Source organism: Notechis scutatus, chromosome 1 (genome assembly GCF_049901735.1).
Source record: "Notechis scutatus isolate UNSWTSFEM ecotype Mainland chromosome 1, rNotScu1.2, whole genome shotgun sequence".
NCBI lineage: Eukaryota > Metazoa > Chordata > Lepidosauria > Squamata > Elapidae > Notechis > Notechis scutatus.
The window spans coordinates 72303329-72321745 of record NC_142009.1 but is presented as its reverse complement, the minus strand read 5'-3'; the positions used below and the strand labels follow the sequence as shown (position 1 = coordinate 72321745).

Here is an 18417-nt window from a genome sequence, read left to right as displayed (position 1 = left end):
TATTTGCAATTTCTTGCAGTTATATTTTGAATCTTGTTTTCTTAATTCTGCAGAAAATAGGTATGATAGATGATAGATTTTTAAAAAATGGAACAGTGTTGCTACAAATTATAAAGAGGCTGAAATAATTGGATTTTTAATTTTTTCACCATCTAACTATAACTGAAAGGTAGAAAAATATTTTTGTTAAAATAAACAAGTTATATACAGTACTGTACTAAGATAAGATATATGCATTAAGATATTTACAATTCAGTCCTTTACATTTCTACTCAAAGGTAAATTTCAATTAGTTCACTGGGTTTTCTTTTTGGCAGTGGAAATTTTAATCAGTAAAAAATAAGCCCACAAAATGATTGGTATAATTATTTCATTGGTTTGTTTTTTTTCTTAATTGTACTGTTTGCCATTAATTTTTTTAACTGATTCACTCTTCTATTTTTAGATTGTATTACCTCCACATCTGGAAAGAATTAGAGAAAAACTAGCTGAGAATATCCATGAACTTTGGGTGATGAATAAAATCGAACTTGGATGGCAGTATGGACCAGTATGTACAATACTAAATTTAGCATTTAATTAATTGGGTGCAAACTAATCAAGGAGAGAAGCAACTTAGAACTAAGGAAAAATTTCCTGACAGTTACAACAATTAATCAGTGGAATAACTTGTCTCCAGAAGTTGTGAATGCTCCAACACTGGAAGTTTTTAAAAAGATGTTGGATAACTCATTTGTCTGAAGTGGTGTAGGGTTCCCTGCCTAGGCAGGGGGTTGGACTAGAAGAACTCCAAGGTCCCTTCCAACCCTATTATTCTATTCCATTCCATTCCATTCCATTCCATTCCATTCCATTCCATTCCATTCCATTCTATTCCATTCCATTCCATTCCATTCTATTTAATTTATATATGCTTATGTATATAATTTGGAAGCCTTTTTTACTCCCTAAATACTAAATGACTGTTTTGGTTTTCTAATGAGCTTTGCATAATGTAATAAATATAATTTAAAAAATTACACAGAAATAAATCCGATCAAGGGCATCCACCTAATGTGATCCAAAAAGTTAAGATGGTGGCTAAAACAGGGCAATTAAAGCTTAATCTGTATTTTATGAACATCATGTATGTGACACATAAAAAACAGGTGGAGCTTCTGTTGTACCTGTTGTGGCCACCATCTTGCCTTTTTGTCACCATATTATGCAGACTCTCTTGAAATATTGCCACAATCAGTATTCCTCTCTGACTCCAGTAAGAGAGGAACAATCAGCTAAAATCCAAGAGCTAAAAATTGCACATTTGATTAAGAGTGGAAAAAGTAATGCACAAATATGTTTTTGTGTGGACTTAGGGGTTTTTTGCAGGGAAAGTCTACTCCAAAATTGATCCTTTTAGGCTATAATTATAGGATAAACTGAAATCCTGTTTTACAGATTAGAGATGACAACAAGCGACAGCATCCCTGTTTGGTAGAGTTTGCTAAACTGCCTGAACAAGAACGGAATTATAATCTTCAGATGTCACTAGAAACATTAAAGTAAGTCTGAAGTATGTTTATATTTTTGCAAGTAAATTTATATGAATGTATGAATTCTTAATAGATTATGAAATTTGGTTTACGCTATATAGGATTAGCAAGGCACTCGTTAATTTTTTGGATTGCGTAAATAGAAATATGCATATCTCCAAGTAATTTCCTTTGCTATATGCTGATTACTCATACAATATTAGGTACTCAACTTTCATTTTTGATGAGAATTACAAAGCACTCATATTTGTTACTTTTAAAATATTTATCAGTAATTATATATTATATAAATGGAAGAGAAAAAAAAATATTATATAAATCTGGACAGCAAATAGGTTCATATGCAAATTTGAATAGGAAAATCTACAATAAGATATCATAGCTCTGAAATCAAGATTGATAATAGTTTTCAAAAATATGAACAAAATAAGAAAAGACAAACTCTTCCCATCATGTAATCATAATAATTACAATTGTAACTATAATAGTTACAATCGTGTAATTGTAAAATTGCACAAGGAACTATAGCCTTGTCATTCAGTTAGTATATTTTGCTTGATTTTAATTACTTTAGATATAATGGTTTTGTCTTTTAGAACATTGCTGGCATTAGGTTGTCATGTTGGAATTGCTGATGAACATGCTGAAGAAAAGGTGAAGAAACTAAAACTTCCCAAAAAGTAAGTTTAAAGTCAGACTATTAAGGAATGAGAATGCAAATATGCCTACTCTGTCTCCTATACTCTGTCTATTAATATACAAATTGAAGATATCTGAACCTCCATATGATTCTAAGTATGAGACAGTATATTTGCATAATAAAAATTCCATCTGGAAATAAACAAAAATTAAAAATAAGTGAAAAGAGATTGATATATCAGTTAATAGATAGTAAGGGAGATATATACCAGGAAATAGAACAGAAAAAAGAAATCACTCATAAATACTTTGAAGATCTATATAAAAAAGATGTCAGTGAAGACAGAATAAGGAATTATTTAGATGAAGTGAAGGATAAGGCAATTGGGGAAGAAATGGTAGAACTACTAAATAAAGACATTACTGAATCGGAATTGAAATCAGCAATAGAGAACCAGAAAAATAACAAAACCCCGGGCCCAGATGGGATTCCAGGGGAGCTGTACAAGGCAATAGCAGAACAAATTGGACCACTTATGGTGGAAGTTTTCAATGATGTTTTACTGGCAGCCAGGATGCCGGACTCATGGAGGGGGGCGTTGATTTTGCTGATCCCGAAGGAGGATACGGATCCCAGATATATAAATAATTATAGGCCGATTTCACTCTTAAATACTGATTATAAAATATTCACTTCTATTATAGCAAACAGATTAAAAAGAATGTTAAACTTGTATATACATGAAGATCAAAACGGATTTCTCCCAACTAGGCAAATAAAGAACAATTTAAGAATAGTATTAGACGCACCCCGAGAAACAAGTAGCACTCATGTTCTTAGACGCAGAGAAGGCTTTCGATAATCTAAATTGGCAATTTTTAATTCAAAAAATTTATAATTTGAATCTGGGCACCAAATTTGAAAATATTATAACAACCATCTATGACACACAACAAGCTAATATAATAATAAATGGGGAATATACTCGCCCAATAAAGATAGAAAAAGGAGTGAGACAGGGCTGCCCACTCTCTCCCCTGCTCTTCATATTAGCATTAGAGACATTATTAATGCGAATTAGGTGGAATTCAGATATAAAGGGATTAACGGTTAAGAAAGAGGAATATAAATTGCAAGCATTTGCGGATGATATGATTTTCTTTATTGAAGAACCAATAGACGGGACTAAAATTGATGAGTGAATTAGAGAAATTTGGAGCAGTAGCAGGACTCAAAATAAATAGGAAAAAAACCAAATTAATGACTAAAAATTTAACAGAAAAACAGAAAATAGAACTAGAAGAAACAATGCATATACAAGTGACAAAGAAAGTGAAATATTTAGGAATTTGGCTAACACCACACTGTAAGACACTTAAAGAAAATAATTATGATAAATTGATACATCAGGTAAAGAAAGATTTAGAATCATGGGGTAAACTTCAAATTTCACTACTAGGTCGGATCGCCACCATTAAAATTAACATTCTCCCCAAATTTTTGTACCTATTCCAAACGATCCCAATTAAATTACACAAAAAGTTTTTTGAAGAACTCAATAGAATAACCCTTAAATTTATTTGGCAAGGGAAAAACCCCAGAATAAATGTAAAAGCAATGCAGGATATGAAGAGCAGGGGAGGGTTAGCATTTCCAAACTGGGAGTTATACCATATGGCCACCTCGTTAGTTTGGCTGAAGGATTGGGTGAACTTAACCAACAAAAGAATATTATTCCTAGAAGGCCACGATTTACAAAGGGGGTGGCATGCTTTTTTATGGGATGTAGGGAAAACCAGTCAAAAATATTTCCATAGACATTTAATTAGAGACGCACTATTAACAAATTGGAGGAAAATACAGAAAAAACATTATACAAAAGTACCAATATGGATTTCAACAATGGAGGCGATGATTCACCCAAACAATCTGGAGATTACTAAAATGATTAAATACAAAGACTTATTGGACCCACAAGGAAATTTGAAACCGAGGCAAGAACTTCAGGAACAAGGACAAAAAATTGATCAATGGGTTTACCTTCAGATTCAAAGTAGATATAAACAAGACAAGAAAGAATTTGGAATTAACAATAAACTTCAACAATTAGATAAAATTTTATTAGGATCAGATAAAAAAAACATAACAAAATTTTATAATTATTTATTAGAAACAGAATTAGAAGAAGAAATCGTAAAAGGAAATATGATCGCTTGGAGTAGGAACCTAGGACGCAGCATTACATTAGCGGAATGGGAGAAAGTTTGGGGCAGAAATAATAAGATCACCAAATTGGTAGCATATAAGGAAAATCTTTATAAAATGTTTTATAGATGTCACCTCCCCCCTTCGAGGTTAGCGAAGATGCACCTGAGCATGAGTCCGTATTGCTGGAAGTGTAGGAAAAAAGAAGGAACCTTTTTCCATATGTGGTGGTCTTGTATAGAAACCCAAAATTACTGGAAGAAAATCAAAACTTAGTTGGAAGAAATCACAAAAGAGCAGATCGAATACAAACCAGAGTCCTTCCTGTTAGGGATTTTTGATAAACAAATTTCCAAAAAAGCTAAATACATAACAATACACATCCTAACTGCGGCCAGATTAGCCTTCGCTCAACATTGGAAACAACATCAAATTCCATCAAATGAAATGATTATCGAAAAAATTTCAAAATGTGCAGAAATGGATAAACTGACTTTGGGGCTAAAAAACAAAGACACTTCACTATATTATGATAGCTGGAATTGTTGGTATAACTGGATTGATCAAAGATAAATTATATATCATAAGGCATAAGAGAAAAGTATTAACCTATAATAATGATGTAGCGATATAAGTAAAGAACAGGTGTGTGTATATGACATAAATCAAGGTTATGAAAAAAAGATCTTGCAAACTGTAAAAATAAGAATGCTTTTAACCTTCCTTTTTTCTCCTCTTTTTTCTCTAAATTTTCCTTTCTTTTCTTTTCTTCTTTTCTTTTCTTTCTTCTTTTCTTTTCTTTCGTTTATTTGTGTATGTATTGTTGGTTGGTTTTAATTGTAAAAACTAATAAACTATATTTAAAAAAAAAGAATAAGTGATGTAATGTGTTATATTAGGAAAGAGTCAGGACATTGATGTGTTTCAGACCAAAAATTGTAGTATGTTTTGGCATTAAATCTTATTAGATTCAGATCATTCATTTCCTTGTACTGGAATTAGTAGTCAGTACAATAATTTAGGAATCAAAATCCAAATTCCAACATGTATAGGCCTTAGAAATGAAATGTAAATTAAAATTAAAATTTTGTGTGTGTGTGTATTTATGTATGTTTTCGTAGATTTTCACGGGTACAGGTATTCAGGTCTTGGCATGTTCGGGTCTTTTCCCATGTAAGATTGAGAGTATCTTGGCGATGTTTTGACGAGGTCCCACTCGCCATCTTCAGGCTGATGCTTTCGGCTTTGTGCTTGTGCGAGCAAAGTGTGATCGGGGCTGCCGTCTCTCTATAAATACTGGTGGGGAGGTGTGGTGTGCTGGCTCTGTTGTAAGCCAACCAACCCACCTACAACAGAGCCAGCACACCACACCTCTCCACCAGTATTTATAGAGAGACGGCAGGCTCCGATTACGCTTTGCTCGCACAAGCATGAAGCCGAAAGCACCAGCCTGAAGATGGTGAGTTGGGACCTTGTCGAAACGTCACCAAGATACTCTCAATCTTACACGGGAAAAGACCTGAACACGCCAAGACCTGCATATTTATGTATATGAAAACAATTTTAATTTACATATGATTTCATTTCTAAGGCCTATACATTTTGGAATTTGGATTTTGATTCCTAAACTATTGTACTGATTACTAATTCCAGTACAAGGAAATGAATGATCTGAATCTAATAAGATTTAATGCCAAAACAATGCAATGATCAAGGCTTAAGTTTTTATATTCATAAAAATTCATAAGAATTCATAAGAGTTCATTAAAGTTTTTAATTTTTGTAACAGTTATCTATTATCGAGTGGATATAAACCTGCTCCTATGGATCTAAGCTGTATCAAGTTGACTCCATCTCAGGAATCCATGGTTGATAAACTTGCAGAGAATGCTCACAATGTATGGGCAAGAGATCGTATAAGACAGGGTTGGACATATGGAATTCAACAGGTAAGTTCAGACATATTAGAATCTTTATAGTACTCATTATGGAACCAAATGTGTGACAATGGCAAAATGGATAATTGAGTTTTACTTTTTTGATTTCAAGTTAATTGATACATTTTTCAGAACTAAACCTTTCAAAAGTGGAGATATGGACAAAATGAGGAAAACAAACTCTCCTTCCCTATTGTGTCATCACAATAATGTTTCCAATGTCAAGCAAAAATGGATACTGTACAGTATCAATTGATACATGTCATTGTGCATTATATTAAGCTTGCTAACATAATTGTAGTAAACTCACTAACACTATCATTTATTAGCTAATAAAATACCCCACAGTGCCCTACAGAATGTACAGTGGGTTATTTTATTACCGTGTTTCTCACATAATAAGGCCGGGCCTTATTTTTTTTGAGCCCCCAAAAACGGCTAGGCCGTCTTTTCGGGGGTGACTTAATTCCCCCCCTTGCATCCTCGCCACCAGCCGCTCCTAATGGGTGATCATGGCGAAGCGCAGAGAGCTCCCCACTCCCACCTTTGCTGCAGACACCTTTGGCACCCGCCGCTGTTGCTTTCCCTTCTGCCCATTCTGCCGCCACGTTTGGAGCTGCCGCTTCCGTGCTTGGAGTGCCGCTGCCATTTGGAGCTCCAAACAGCGGCATTGCTCCAAACGCAGAAGTGGCAGCTCAAACATGACGGCGGGCGATCTTTATTTTGGCCCGAAGTTCAGAGCAAGCAAGAGGGAGACTGCGATGCCTCCATCCGAGATGGCAACCTCACTAGTGGATCACAATGTGGCTGGTTGTCAATATCTACAAGGAATTATCTCCTGGCAGAAACATGAAGCCAGTTGCTAAAGAGCCAGAAAGCAGCAAGGGCGCCAGGTGGAAAGGACAGGGTCGCGATCACACAGAGATGCCCAAAGCGTGGAGCGCACATAACTAAAGCGGCGCACACAGTTGGCTTGGGGACTACAAGGCAGCATCTGCGCCTCTTCCCGGGCGCGTCTCTAGGCTGCTTCCGGAGCTACGGGACGCTCTCCGTTGCCTACCGACCCTTCTTCCTTGGGCTCCCTGCCATGGGGTACACCCACTTCCTCCTGCAAATTACGCCTCGCAACTCTTCTCTCCCTTTCCTCTCGCTCCAAAAAGATCGCCATCGTTTCCTGCCGATTCGGGCTTCCAGCCACGTTGTGATCCACTAGTGAGGTTGCCATCTCGGATGGAGGCATCTCAGTCTCCCTCTCTTGCTCGCTCTGAACTTCGTGCGGACCAAAATAAAAGATCACCCACTGTCATGTTTGGAGCTGCCATTTCCGCATTTGGAGTTGCCGCCGTGTTTGGAGCTCCAAATGGCAGCGGCACTCCAAACACGGAAGTGGCAGCTCCAAACGTGGCGGCGGAATGGGCAGAAGGGAAAGCAACAGCGGCGGGTGCCAAAGGTCTTGGGTCTGCAGCAAAGGTCTTTGGTGGGAGTAGGGAGCTCTCCTTGCTTCGCCATGATCGCCTGTTAGGAGCGGCTGGTGGCAAGGAATTGCTGCCTCGCGGGGGCACTCCTAACGGCAAGTCCCCCCACCCTTCCCCCTTATTTTGCATGTTTTAAAATAGGCCTAAATTTGGGGGAGGGGCTTAGTGATTTTTATGCCAAAAAAACATGCTGGGCCTTCCTATTGGTGGAGGCCGTATTGTTGGAGAAACACGGTAGTTAATAACTGGTAATAGTTAATTAACACCATGAAAAATTGAATAGTTGGGTACACATAAAGTTGTGCACATACATACAAATACACACACAAATAGCTGAACATCTTGTAGAATTTGATCCAATATTCACACCTGTTGAATTAGTTTTAAATTGAGTTTTTATTTAAAGTATTGGCCAATCCCCCTATTAGGAATATTTGTTAAGGGCCATTTCATCTGTTCCTAAATGTGTTGAATAGCCTCAGGAACCTACTTGATTTTTCCTGGTGCAGATCTATTTACAGTATTAGAAAAACGAGGTGTTAAAGTCTTTTAAATTATCTTTCATAATGTTTATATTGTATAGGATGTGAAGAACCGTCGAAATCCTCGCCTTGTCCCCTATACACTTCTAGATGATCGCACTAAGAAATCAAACAAAGATAGTCTCCGGGAAGCAGTTCGTACTCTCATTAGCTATGGATATAACCTTGAAGCTCCAGATCAAGACCATGGTACTGAAATTATATTGAAACAGTTTTTAATATATTATTATATATGCTATTAATTCAAGGAAGGTGAGAATGTTCAATTTTTAATTTTTAATTCTACTTTAACTTCCCAAAATAAATTCATAATTATTTTTATATTTCTAATTATTTTAATTTTTTTTTGAGTCAAACAGAACATTAACAATTTTGAAACAGTGCCAAACAGAATAACAATTATAATAAAATTGACCAAAAAACTCACTGGAAATATGTTAAAAAATGCAACATACAGATAGTCACATAACTTTATATTTAAAGGAAACTCCCTCCATCCAAATGCTCCGTTAAAATATTTCTATCAATCAATTAGAATAGAGAGCTGGATGGGGCCTTGGAGGTCTTCTAGTCCAACTCCTGCTCAAGCAGGAGACCCTACACAATTTGAGACAAGTGGCTGTCCAGTCTCTTCTTAAAAACCTTCAATGATGAAGCACCCACAACTTTTGAAGGCAAGCTGTTCCTTCAGCTCAGTTCCTTGAGCATTCCTTTTGAAATACAGCAAGGTAATTATCAGTATTTCCTTTGTTGACCTCTCTTTTTTTGAAGTTCCCTTCCTTGGAAAGTAAATAACATTGGCATAATCTAGAGTGGATGTTTACATGTAGTAAGCATTTAATCAACAAAAGAAAAATTGTCTCATTCTAACACACTTGGGTTGTACTTGTGAATGGCTACCAGGACAAATAATGTCAAATCTGCTAAGGCTTCAATCCATTTCAAAAATGGGTAAATGTAGTTCTTTTGTCCATTATTTGACTTTTTTTTTCTCTTTTGAAAAAAAAATGGACTTAAGAATTTTGTAAAAAGGTTCTAAGGCTTGCTAAGGCTTGAAGAATTGTTGAGAAAATAAAACACTTTTTCTTGCCTTTCCTTTTGACTGCCAGTCTGATAAAAAGGACCCTAACTTTTCAAATCAGCACTGATGGTGTTACCTAGTTCAGGTAATGAAATGTCTGCAAGAAAACAAGCAAGCTCAGAAAGCACCAAAGACCCCCTCATCTCAACCCTGAGCTACAAATATTCTCCTTTATTAGTACCGCAGCTATACCAAACTTTTAAAAATGTAGATAATGTGATTTAATTTTTATATAAAATATATATATCCTTAAATTTTTAACTTTTGCAGCTGCAAGGCCAGATGTGCTTGATGGCATGATAGAAAGGTTCAGGATTTTCCGAACAGAAAAAACATATGCTGTAAAAACTGGGAAGTGGTACTTTGAATTTGAGGCAGTAACCGCTGGAGATATGAGAATTGGCTGGACCAGACCAGGTTGTCAGCCAGAGCAAGAGCTTGGCTCAGATGATCAAGCATTTGTATTTGATGGTTTCAAGGTACGTGTACATTTTTTTGAGACAGCCTTGCAGTGTCTCTCTTGGTTTTTCCATAGAACTTCAGGACCTATCATTCAAAGAATTGAACTGAGACTTAGAGGGTTAGATTCAGATCTACATCTGAGTTATAGGTAGTCCTTGACTTAGAACAGTTCACTTAGGGACTCTTCAAAGTTACAGCGGCACTGAAAAAGTGACTTATGACCATTTTTCATGCTTATGACCATTGCAGCATCCCCGTGGTCATGTGATTGACATTTGGATGCTTGAAGACTGACATTTATGATGTCCCGGGGTTATGTGGTCACTTTTTGCAACCTTTTGACAAGCAAAGTCAATGGGGAAAAACCAGATTCACATAACAACTGGGTTACTAATTTAACAACTGCAGTGATTTCTGTAACAAATGTGGCAAGAAAAGTTGTAAAATGGGGCAAAATTCGCTTAACAAATTTCTTACTTAGATAAATGTTGCACTCAGTTGTGGTCGTACATTGAGTACCTGTACTGCCTCTAGTAGAGCATATATAAAACTTAATTAGTGTGGGATAAACACATTTGTTGTCAATTCTAACATTGGGGTAGTAGATTTTAGTAGGTTTTCTGAACCTCCCTGACATTTCAGATAGGAAAAAGAATAAAAATGAGCATGTTTGCCCTTATGTCCCCTTCCATAAAGTGTGGTATTATCTAATAAGTGCATTGTTTTGGCAAGTGGATTGTAATTTGTGTGTTAAAACATAACAAAACTATGTTATGAGATTTGTCCTTTCGGTAAGTGGAATCTGCAGTATGGTGAATGTAAAGGTTGGAAGGCACCTTACAGATGATCTAGTCCAGGGGTGTCAAACTCTATTTCATTGTGGAACACATCAGGATTGTGTTTGACCTCGGGGTAGTGGTGGTGATTGCGGCCAGGGTGGGTATGGCCGGCTCAGTGTCACTCGTGTTGGTGTGCCTGTGGTGCCCTGAGTGCTCTGCCAGTAAAATCTGAGCCCAGGAGGGCCACATGCAACCCAAGCTCGTTTTTGCTGGCAGAGAGTTGAAGGAGGCCGCTGAAAACAGATCTTGGGAGGGCAGCGTGTGGCCCTCCAAGCTCTGTTTTCACTGACAGAAGCACTGTGGGCTGGTCCTTCACTGTTTCCAAGGCAGCCCAGTGGGCCAGATCGAAGCACCCTGTGGGTCGGATCTGGCCTGTAGGCCTTGAATTTGACACCCCTGATCTGGTCCAAGCTTCTAGCCATACAGGAGTCCACTATCACAGTTGTCCATATGTCTTGGGAAGAGAGGGGTTTGCTGCTTCTAAAATAATGGAGATCTCTTTTTTCTTTTTAAAAGGAGTAACAGTAAGATTATTGAGAATAATATATAAATTATTTGCCAAAAACGTTGAATGTTGCTGATTCTCTAGAAACTTGTGGCACAGTTGTGTTTTAAAAAATATTTTTATGTTATTAATTGTAAGATTTACAATTGATATCTACTTATAGAGCTAAATATTTTTAAAGAATCCTAAAATAATAGTTTATGTTATGAAATCTTTATTACCTAGGCCCAGAGATGGCACCAGGGAAATGAGCATTTTGGCCGTACTTGGCTAATAGCAGATATTGTGGGATGCATGGTAGATCTGAATGAGCACACCATGATGTTTACGCTAAATGGCGAAATCCTTCTTGATGACTCAGGTTCTGAACTTGCATTTAAAGATTTTGAGGTTGGTGATGGTAAGTTCTTGAGCAAATTTGTGCTGCTTTCTGGCTGCCTTAGCAAGTTTTTCTTTGCTGTCTTAGAGAAGTTTTTAAAACCAGCCATTCGTTTATTTCAGCCAAAGGTTATGGTTCAGAGACAAGATTTATCTCAAGAATTCTATGTCTGAACCATCAGCATTCTGGGATTATGTTATTGAAATGTGGTAGCAAAGTGGTTGGATTTTGGTGCAACAATAACTGCTAGTTTGGGATGGTTTTAAGTATACAAATGCAGTCAGTTTGTCTTGGGAGCTCCAGTAGTTACAATCATTAACAACTTCTATCTTAAATTTGTCCAGAAAAGAGAGTGCACCACACATCTGAGGATGTCATAATGTATCAACGATGTATGTGGTCCTTCAGAAGATCAAGAAGCTGAATTATGGTCCTTGACTTATCAGACATTGCCTACATCTGATTTAATTGTATATCATCAGGGCAGGCAGCTGACCTCTTCCATAGTAAATCTGCCCAGGGCAATAGATAAATCCATTAGATTTTATCATATAGATAAGGTCTGGTTTCTGGACAGATTAGTAATAGCCTGGGGTGCTGAACAATTACTTGTGCAGCTAGAGAATGAATGAGTATAGTAAGGCTTCTTTTATATTTCTGAGTGTTGTTCAAAGAAACATAGAATTAGAAGGGACCATTTAGAGTCTAAATTTTAGACTATCAAAGTTGCATGCCTGCTCAGTGCAGGAATCCAGATTAAATCATCTCTGATATATTTTTGTCCAAGCCAGTCTGAATTAATGAAGAACTCACCATGATTGTAGGTAATTGATTTCAGTACTGAATTACTCTCGCTATTAGGAAATTTTGGTTGGATAATTGATTGCAGACTCTAACAATAGTATCGTTTCCTTCTCCCACTTATTTTATCCTCTGTACTCAACAGTACCACAACAAACTGCATATTTTCTTATTCATATCGGTGGAATATATTGTGTGTTTTAAAGACTTGATTGGAGTTGTCTAGTTTATAAGGAAAAAGCAAATTAAGTACATGTGAACAGTTGTTAATATTTATTATTTACATATCATATATGTCATTTTTGCAGGCTTTATACCTGCCTGTAGCCTGGGATTGTCACAGGTGGGCAGAATGAACTTTGGCAAAGATGTTAGCACTTTGAAATATTTCACTATTTGTGGCTTACAAGAAGGCTATGAACCTTTTGCTGTGAATACAAATCGTGACATTACTATGTGGCTGAGCAAGAGATTACCTCAGTTTCTTCCAGTACCAGCAAATCATGAACATATTGAGGTTTGAATCTTTAATTTATTTTGGAGATTGAACATAGTAAGTGGTAGTAGTTAATCTAGTATGTAGTATGTATGTGTGTGTGTGTGTGTATGTGTATGTGTGTGTGTGTGTGAGCTTTGGAAGCCATATTCCACGCTGCCACATAACCTGAGAAAGTGGGAGGTGGGTTGATTTCAATTAAGTAACTCTAAGTAGACAAAATAAAATTCTTTTGTTAGTTCAAGGTCATTTAGTATGGCTCAGGATGAAATAAGGATCTTACTTTTGGACGGATTGTGATTGGGCCATGTGATGCGATGACGACCAAGGGGCGGGGGGATGGATTTGTAGTTTGGGAAATGGTAGAAAGCCCAAGAACTTTTAGATTCGAGATTCCACAGATGTGCCAGGTGGTATTCTAATAAAGGTACTTTTGATTGAAATAGAGGTTTGCTGGAACGCTGACAGTGTGCGTATGCACACATAATAATAATGATGAATCATTCCATATATTTGACATCCTTAAAATTATATATTTATAATTGGACAATAGATAACTTTTTTGTTTGTGAGTGCAGGCTCACAAAAAAGGCTAAAAAAAAATATCTCCACACCACAAGCCAAGCAAACACCTGGGCACAAACAGACGCCCCCTGATATCCCCAGCTCAAACACACCCCAACCAGGCACCCAGATGAAACCTAGCTTCCTAATAAATGATAGCCATCCATTTACCCGAAGCCAAGCCGCACTAAAAGCCTCCAAAACAGGAAACACAATGTTGCCAGCCAATCAAGACAAAAAAAAAAAAAATGCTACAAAACAGACAGAAGATATTAGAAACACCAATCAAGCAGAACACAGCAAACTCCAAGACCAATAAACACAGTCCAAGACTCCCAGCCAATCAGGATGAAGAAGAAAAAAAACATTCTGGCACAGCAGTAGGCTAGCACCAAATTTAAAACAGAAACGGCTGTGAAAGCCTGACTCACAGACGAACACAATACACAAGCCTGATGATGGCAGATGAGACTCTGCCGAAATGTTGCTACAACTTTAAAAGCACAACTATAATGACGTGGGAAAATACCTGAACAGAGCTGAATACCATACATATAAATACCCGTGAAAACTTAAGAAAACAAATATATATGTATATGTATATGCTGTCAAATATATGGAATGATTCATTATTATTATTTTATAATAATAATACTATATTATTATCCTGTCTACATATTTACCTTAAAATGTAGAATGTAAAATTAAAGAGATAAACTAGCATATTTCTTATTTGCAAGCCCAAAGACTTTGAGTTAAAGAGAAAAAGCAGAATTTTTATTTGTATCCATAAATAATTCTTAATCCACCTACATATTTTTATAACAAAATGTTGTTGTCTTTCAGAGTCCAATATTAGGTTAATAAAAAAATTAAAAGCAATAGGCTGAAATTATGCCTCTTACTCTCTACAAGAAATTTTTTAGTAAGTAATTTTATCTTGCTTCAAGATAGACAAGGTCAGAAACAGGAATCATTAAGGGTCTTAGAATGTACTCTAATGCAATCAGCATATTAAAACAGAATCTTGAAAGCTTGTCAAAGCCTGATTCTAACCTATATCTAATGTAATTAAAACAGAGTTGTGTATTAATCTAATATCAGGCTCTTTTTCACATTTTCTAGTTTTGTAGAACTCATATCTTTTCTGTAATGGTGCTTCATTCTCCTGCCCCTTCTCTGAGTCAAACCTACATTTCATCACACCTGCCACAATATTACAGAGGACAAGAATAAACATATATTTATTTATATACTGTAAGAAACCATTAAGCATAAGTAAAGACAACATTTTGTTTTATTTTCCATACATTTTACAATTGAGTTTTTGTACTTCATAGGTTACAAGGATTGATGGAACTGCAGATAGTTCACCATGCTTGAAAGTCACACAGAAGTCCTTTGGATCTCAAAATAGCAAAACAGACATCATGTTTTATCGTCTAAGCATGCCCATTGAATGTGCAGAAGTGTTTTCTAAAATGCCTGGAGGAGGAATGCCAAATTCTAATCTTTTTGGCCCAAAGAGTGATTTGGATGATTATGATGCAGATTCTGATTTTGAAGTTCTCATGAAGACTGCTCATGGTCATCTTGTACCTGACCGTGGGGAAAAAGAAGCTGCAAAATCTGAGTTCAATAACCATAAAGATTATACACAAGAGAAACCTTCACGCCTCAAGCAAAGGTCAGATAGTTTGATCTCTTCAAACTGTTTCACACACTGTTCGCTTTCAAGGATACAAATCAATGTTTTTCTTGCCATATTGTCAATGAATTTCATTGTGATGTCTCTTGAATAAAAAGGATAGCAATTTCTGTTTTTAAATTTTTGCTTTCTCTATGTTCCAGCATTTCTGTTCATGAAATATAAATGAAACATAAACAAATTTGTATAAAATGTTTAACAACTATAAGTCTGCAAATGTAAAGAGATACTTGCTGTCCTGACCCTGAAAGATATTATCTGATATTAACAACTGTACACTTTGACCCAGTGTGTAAAAAAGGGCCAGTTTGAATTGAGTGAATATCTTGATAGCTTTAAATTCAGCCTTAGTCGATGGAAGATACAGAATTATTCTGAATCAACTGATATAAAAAAGATGTATTCACTCTTTTTCATTTTTATACAATACAGATTTATGCTGAAAAGGACGAAGCCAGACTATAGCACAAGCCATTCTGCAAGACTGACTGAAGATGTCCTAGCAGATGAAAGAGATGATTATGATTATCTAATGCAAACCTCTACAGTATGACAATTTAGTGTTAATATTTCCATTAAGGATAGATTAAAATTATCAAATATGATAGGACGATATTATATATTAACGGCATATCTCTATGGAACAGAAATGATTGGACTTGTCTTAAAGACTTGCTGTTAAGCTGGAAGCTTAAACTAATATTTCATGGGAATAAATTTTCATTTATAATATATTTATAAATGACTAATATAAATGACTAATAAAGCAGTCCATATCCTCAGTTTGATTTTGTAGGAACATGAGTTAGTCCCACTTGGTAGACTATATCAGAAAATTTTAAAGTACCTTTATTGAAATTAATTACAATAACAGAATGTTACAGATCTGATTATGCTGTTCCCCGCCCTCCTCCCATGCCCTATCCTTCTTATGCCCCCATGAATTGAGGAGACACCTTCCAAATATTATCTTCTTTCCCATTTGCCTATGTAATGGTTTTTGCTTATTTCCATTAAGGTCATCTTCCTTACTTTCTATGCCATCTTTCCAGGTAGCATCAATATATCTGGAAGTGATAAGCAATATAGTTGAGGCTAGTTGACTTATTTCAGGTGATGATTTTCATCCATGTCTACGAACCTCAATCCTGCCATATAGGCACTGAAAATTTTGTAGAACAAATTATTATTTTACCACAGTATTACTGTTAAATAACTTTTTACCTTTTAAAAAGCTGCCATAACTGTCAGTAGCTTCTATAAGCAAAAGAATATGGATATTTTAAGTGTATTTGATATAACATATCAAATAGATCAAATTAAGAATATGTGACACCATGAAATTATTTATTTATTTATTTATTTATTTATTTATTTGATTTGCCAATTGTTTACAAGATAATAAGTATAAATGTATACATAGTTGTGAATACATGAAATGGGTACATATAAGAAAAATAAAAGAATAAGAGAAACAATAGGACAGGGACGGTAGGCACGTTGGTGCGCTTATGCACGCCCCCTAAAAAAAAATAGTATGCTAATTTTATGACTTTTTTGCAATAGTTCTTAATCATGTGGTCATTAAGTTAATCTGGGTTCTGTTGGTCACTTTGGTTGTCAGAAACGCCTTAGGAAGGTTGCAAATGATAATCCCAGGACCCCAGAACACCTGCAATCATTGTAACTAGATACCAGTTGCCAAGCACCTGAAGTTTGATCACATAACAGTCATGTGTGAGAACTAGTCATAAGTCACTTTGTTCAGTGCTATTGAACAGTCACTAAAAGAATGGTTGAAAGTCAAGGACTACTCATATTAATGAAAAATGTATTTAGGAACAGAAAGGTAAAAATAAATAAGCCATTAGTAGTTATTTTTTATTTTTATTTTTTCTGATGTAGGGAAATCCCAAAACATGTCCCTTCAGGAATTTTTGCAAATCATTAGAAAAACACAGCTGGCCTTTGCGTGTGTGGGAGCGCCGGAAATCTGAAGACCAGCTCCCTGGTACACATGCATGTGCCGGCCAGCTGGTCTTCACGCATGCATGCCAATTAGAAACTGGAAGACCAGGTGGCTGGGGTGCATGTACGTACCAGAAAGCTGAGCTTCCAGTTTCTGGCACTCACGCGTGCCACGCCAGGGAGATATTCTTTTGGTTTCTGTTGTGCGCGCACGTGCTCCCGTTTCGGGACCAAAAAGGTTCGCCATCACTGGAATAGAGGCTTAGCTCCAACAACCTAATTAAGAATAAATTATTAAATGATTGCACTTAGCACAAGAGCTATGGTAACTTCTGCTGAGAAAATTGCATTGTCTGTTGGTCTCAGAATTTAACTGTTTGCAAAACAAATAACTAACGTGTAACTTAGCTAAGTACCAAAAAGTTAGTGAAGAGCTTTCAGGTGATGCTCTGCCACCTGTGGAGCCAGCATTAGGAATCAACAAGCATGTTACCAGGATCAACTTTTTTCCTGATTGTCCAAGATAAATGAATCCCTAGAAGAGAGGTATAACTTCCACAAGCCCGAAAAGCATTTCTTTCTTTCTTTCTTTCTTTCTTTCTTTCTTTCTTTCTTTCTTTCTTTCTTTCTTTCTTTCTTTCTTTCTTTCTTTCTTTCTTTCATCTATCTATCTATCTATCTATCTATCTATCTATCTATCTATCTATCTATCTATCTATCTATCTATCTATCTATTATCATATTTAGAAACTGTCATTTCCCTCATTGAACGACTCATAGAGTAAAATTTAGGCATTTGCATATATCTCCTATTATATGAGAAAGCAAAATTTTCTGTAAATTAATAGGGAAGAAACTGGGAGAAACATTAATGATAAGATTCTGACTTTTACATGGTCCTAGAGATTCTATTTTTGCTTCTAGCAATTACTTAAGCTTCTGAGTTTGGTGTTATTTTCAGAACAAGATGGACTTTTCAGGAAAAAAATCAGGATAGTACTGGATCAAAGTGAAATATTAATATTGTGGGTTATATTTTTATGTCTTGACAGTATTATTACTCTGTACGTATATTTCCTGGACAAGAACCTGCTAATGTTTGGGTAGGCTGGATTACATCTGATTTCCATCAATATGATACAAGCTTTGATTTGGACAGAGTCCGTACTGTTACAGTAACCCTAGGAGATGAAAAAGGGAAAGTTCATGAGAGGTTGGCTTTATTTATTTATTTTTGTTTAGGAACAATTGATATCAAATTCCATCAAGTCAGTGAATATATT

At 36.0% G+C, this 18417-nt stretch overlaps 1 protein-coding gene across 1 annotated transcript in view; it reads left to right on the top strand.

Annotated features, from left to right (window-relative positions):
- RYR2 (ryanodine receptor 2) overlaps positions 1–18417 on the top strand; it is a 317056-nt gene that overhangs the window by 163308 nt on the left and 135331 nt on the right. The window contains exons 23-33 of the mRNA XM_087967520.1: positions 446–550; positions 1438–1541; positions 2129–2212; positions 6167–6326; positions 8373–8520; positions 9683–9891; positions 11444–11618; positions 12707–12915; positions 14799–15145; positions 15599–15713; positions 18187–18347. Of these exons, the coding sequence (XP_087823646.1) occupies positions 446–550; positions 1438–1541; positions 2129–2212; positions 6167–6326; positions 8373–8520; positions 9683–9891; positions 11444–11618; positions 12707–12915; positions 14799–15145; positions 15599–15713; positions 18187–18347 (1817 nt within the window). The remainder of the gene's footprint in view (positions 1–445; positions 551–1437; positions 1542–2128; positions 2213–6166; positions 6327–8372; positions 8521–9682; positions 9892–11443; positions 11619–12706; positions 12916–14798; positions 15146–15598; positions 15714–18186; positions 18348–18417) is intronic.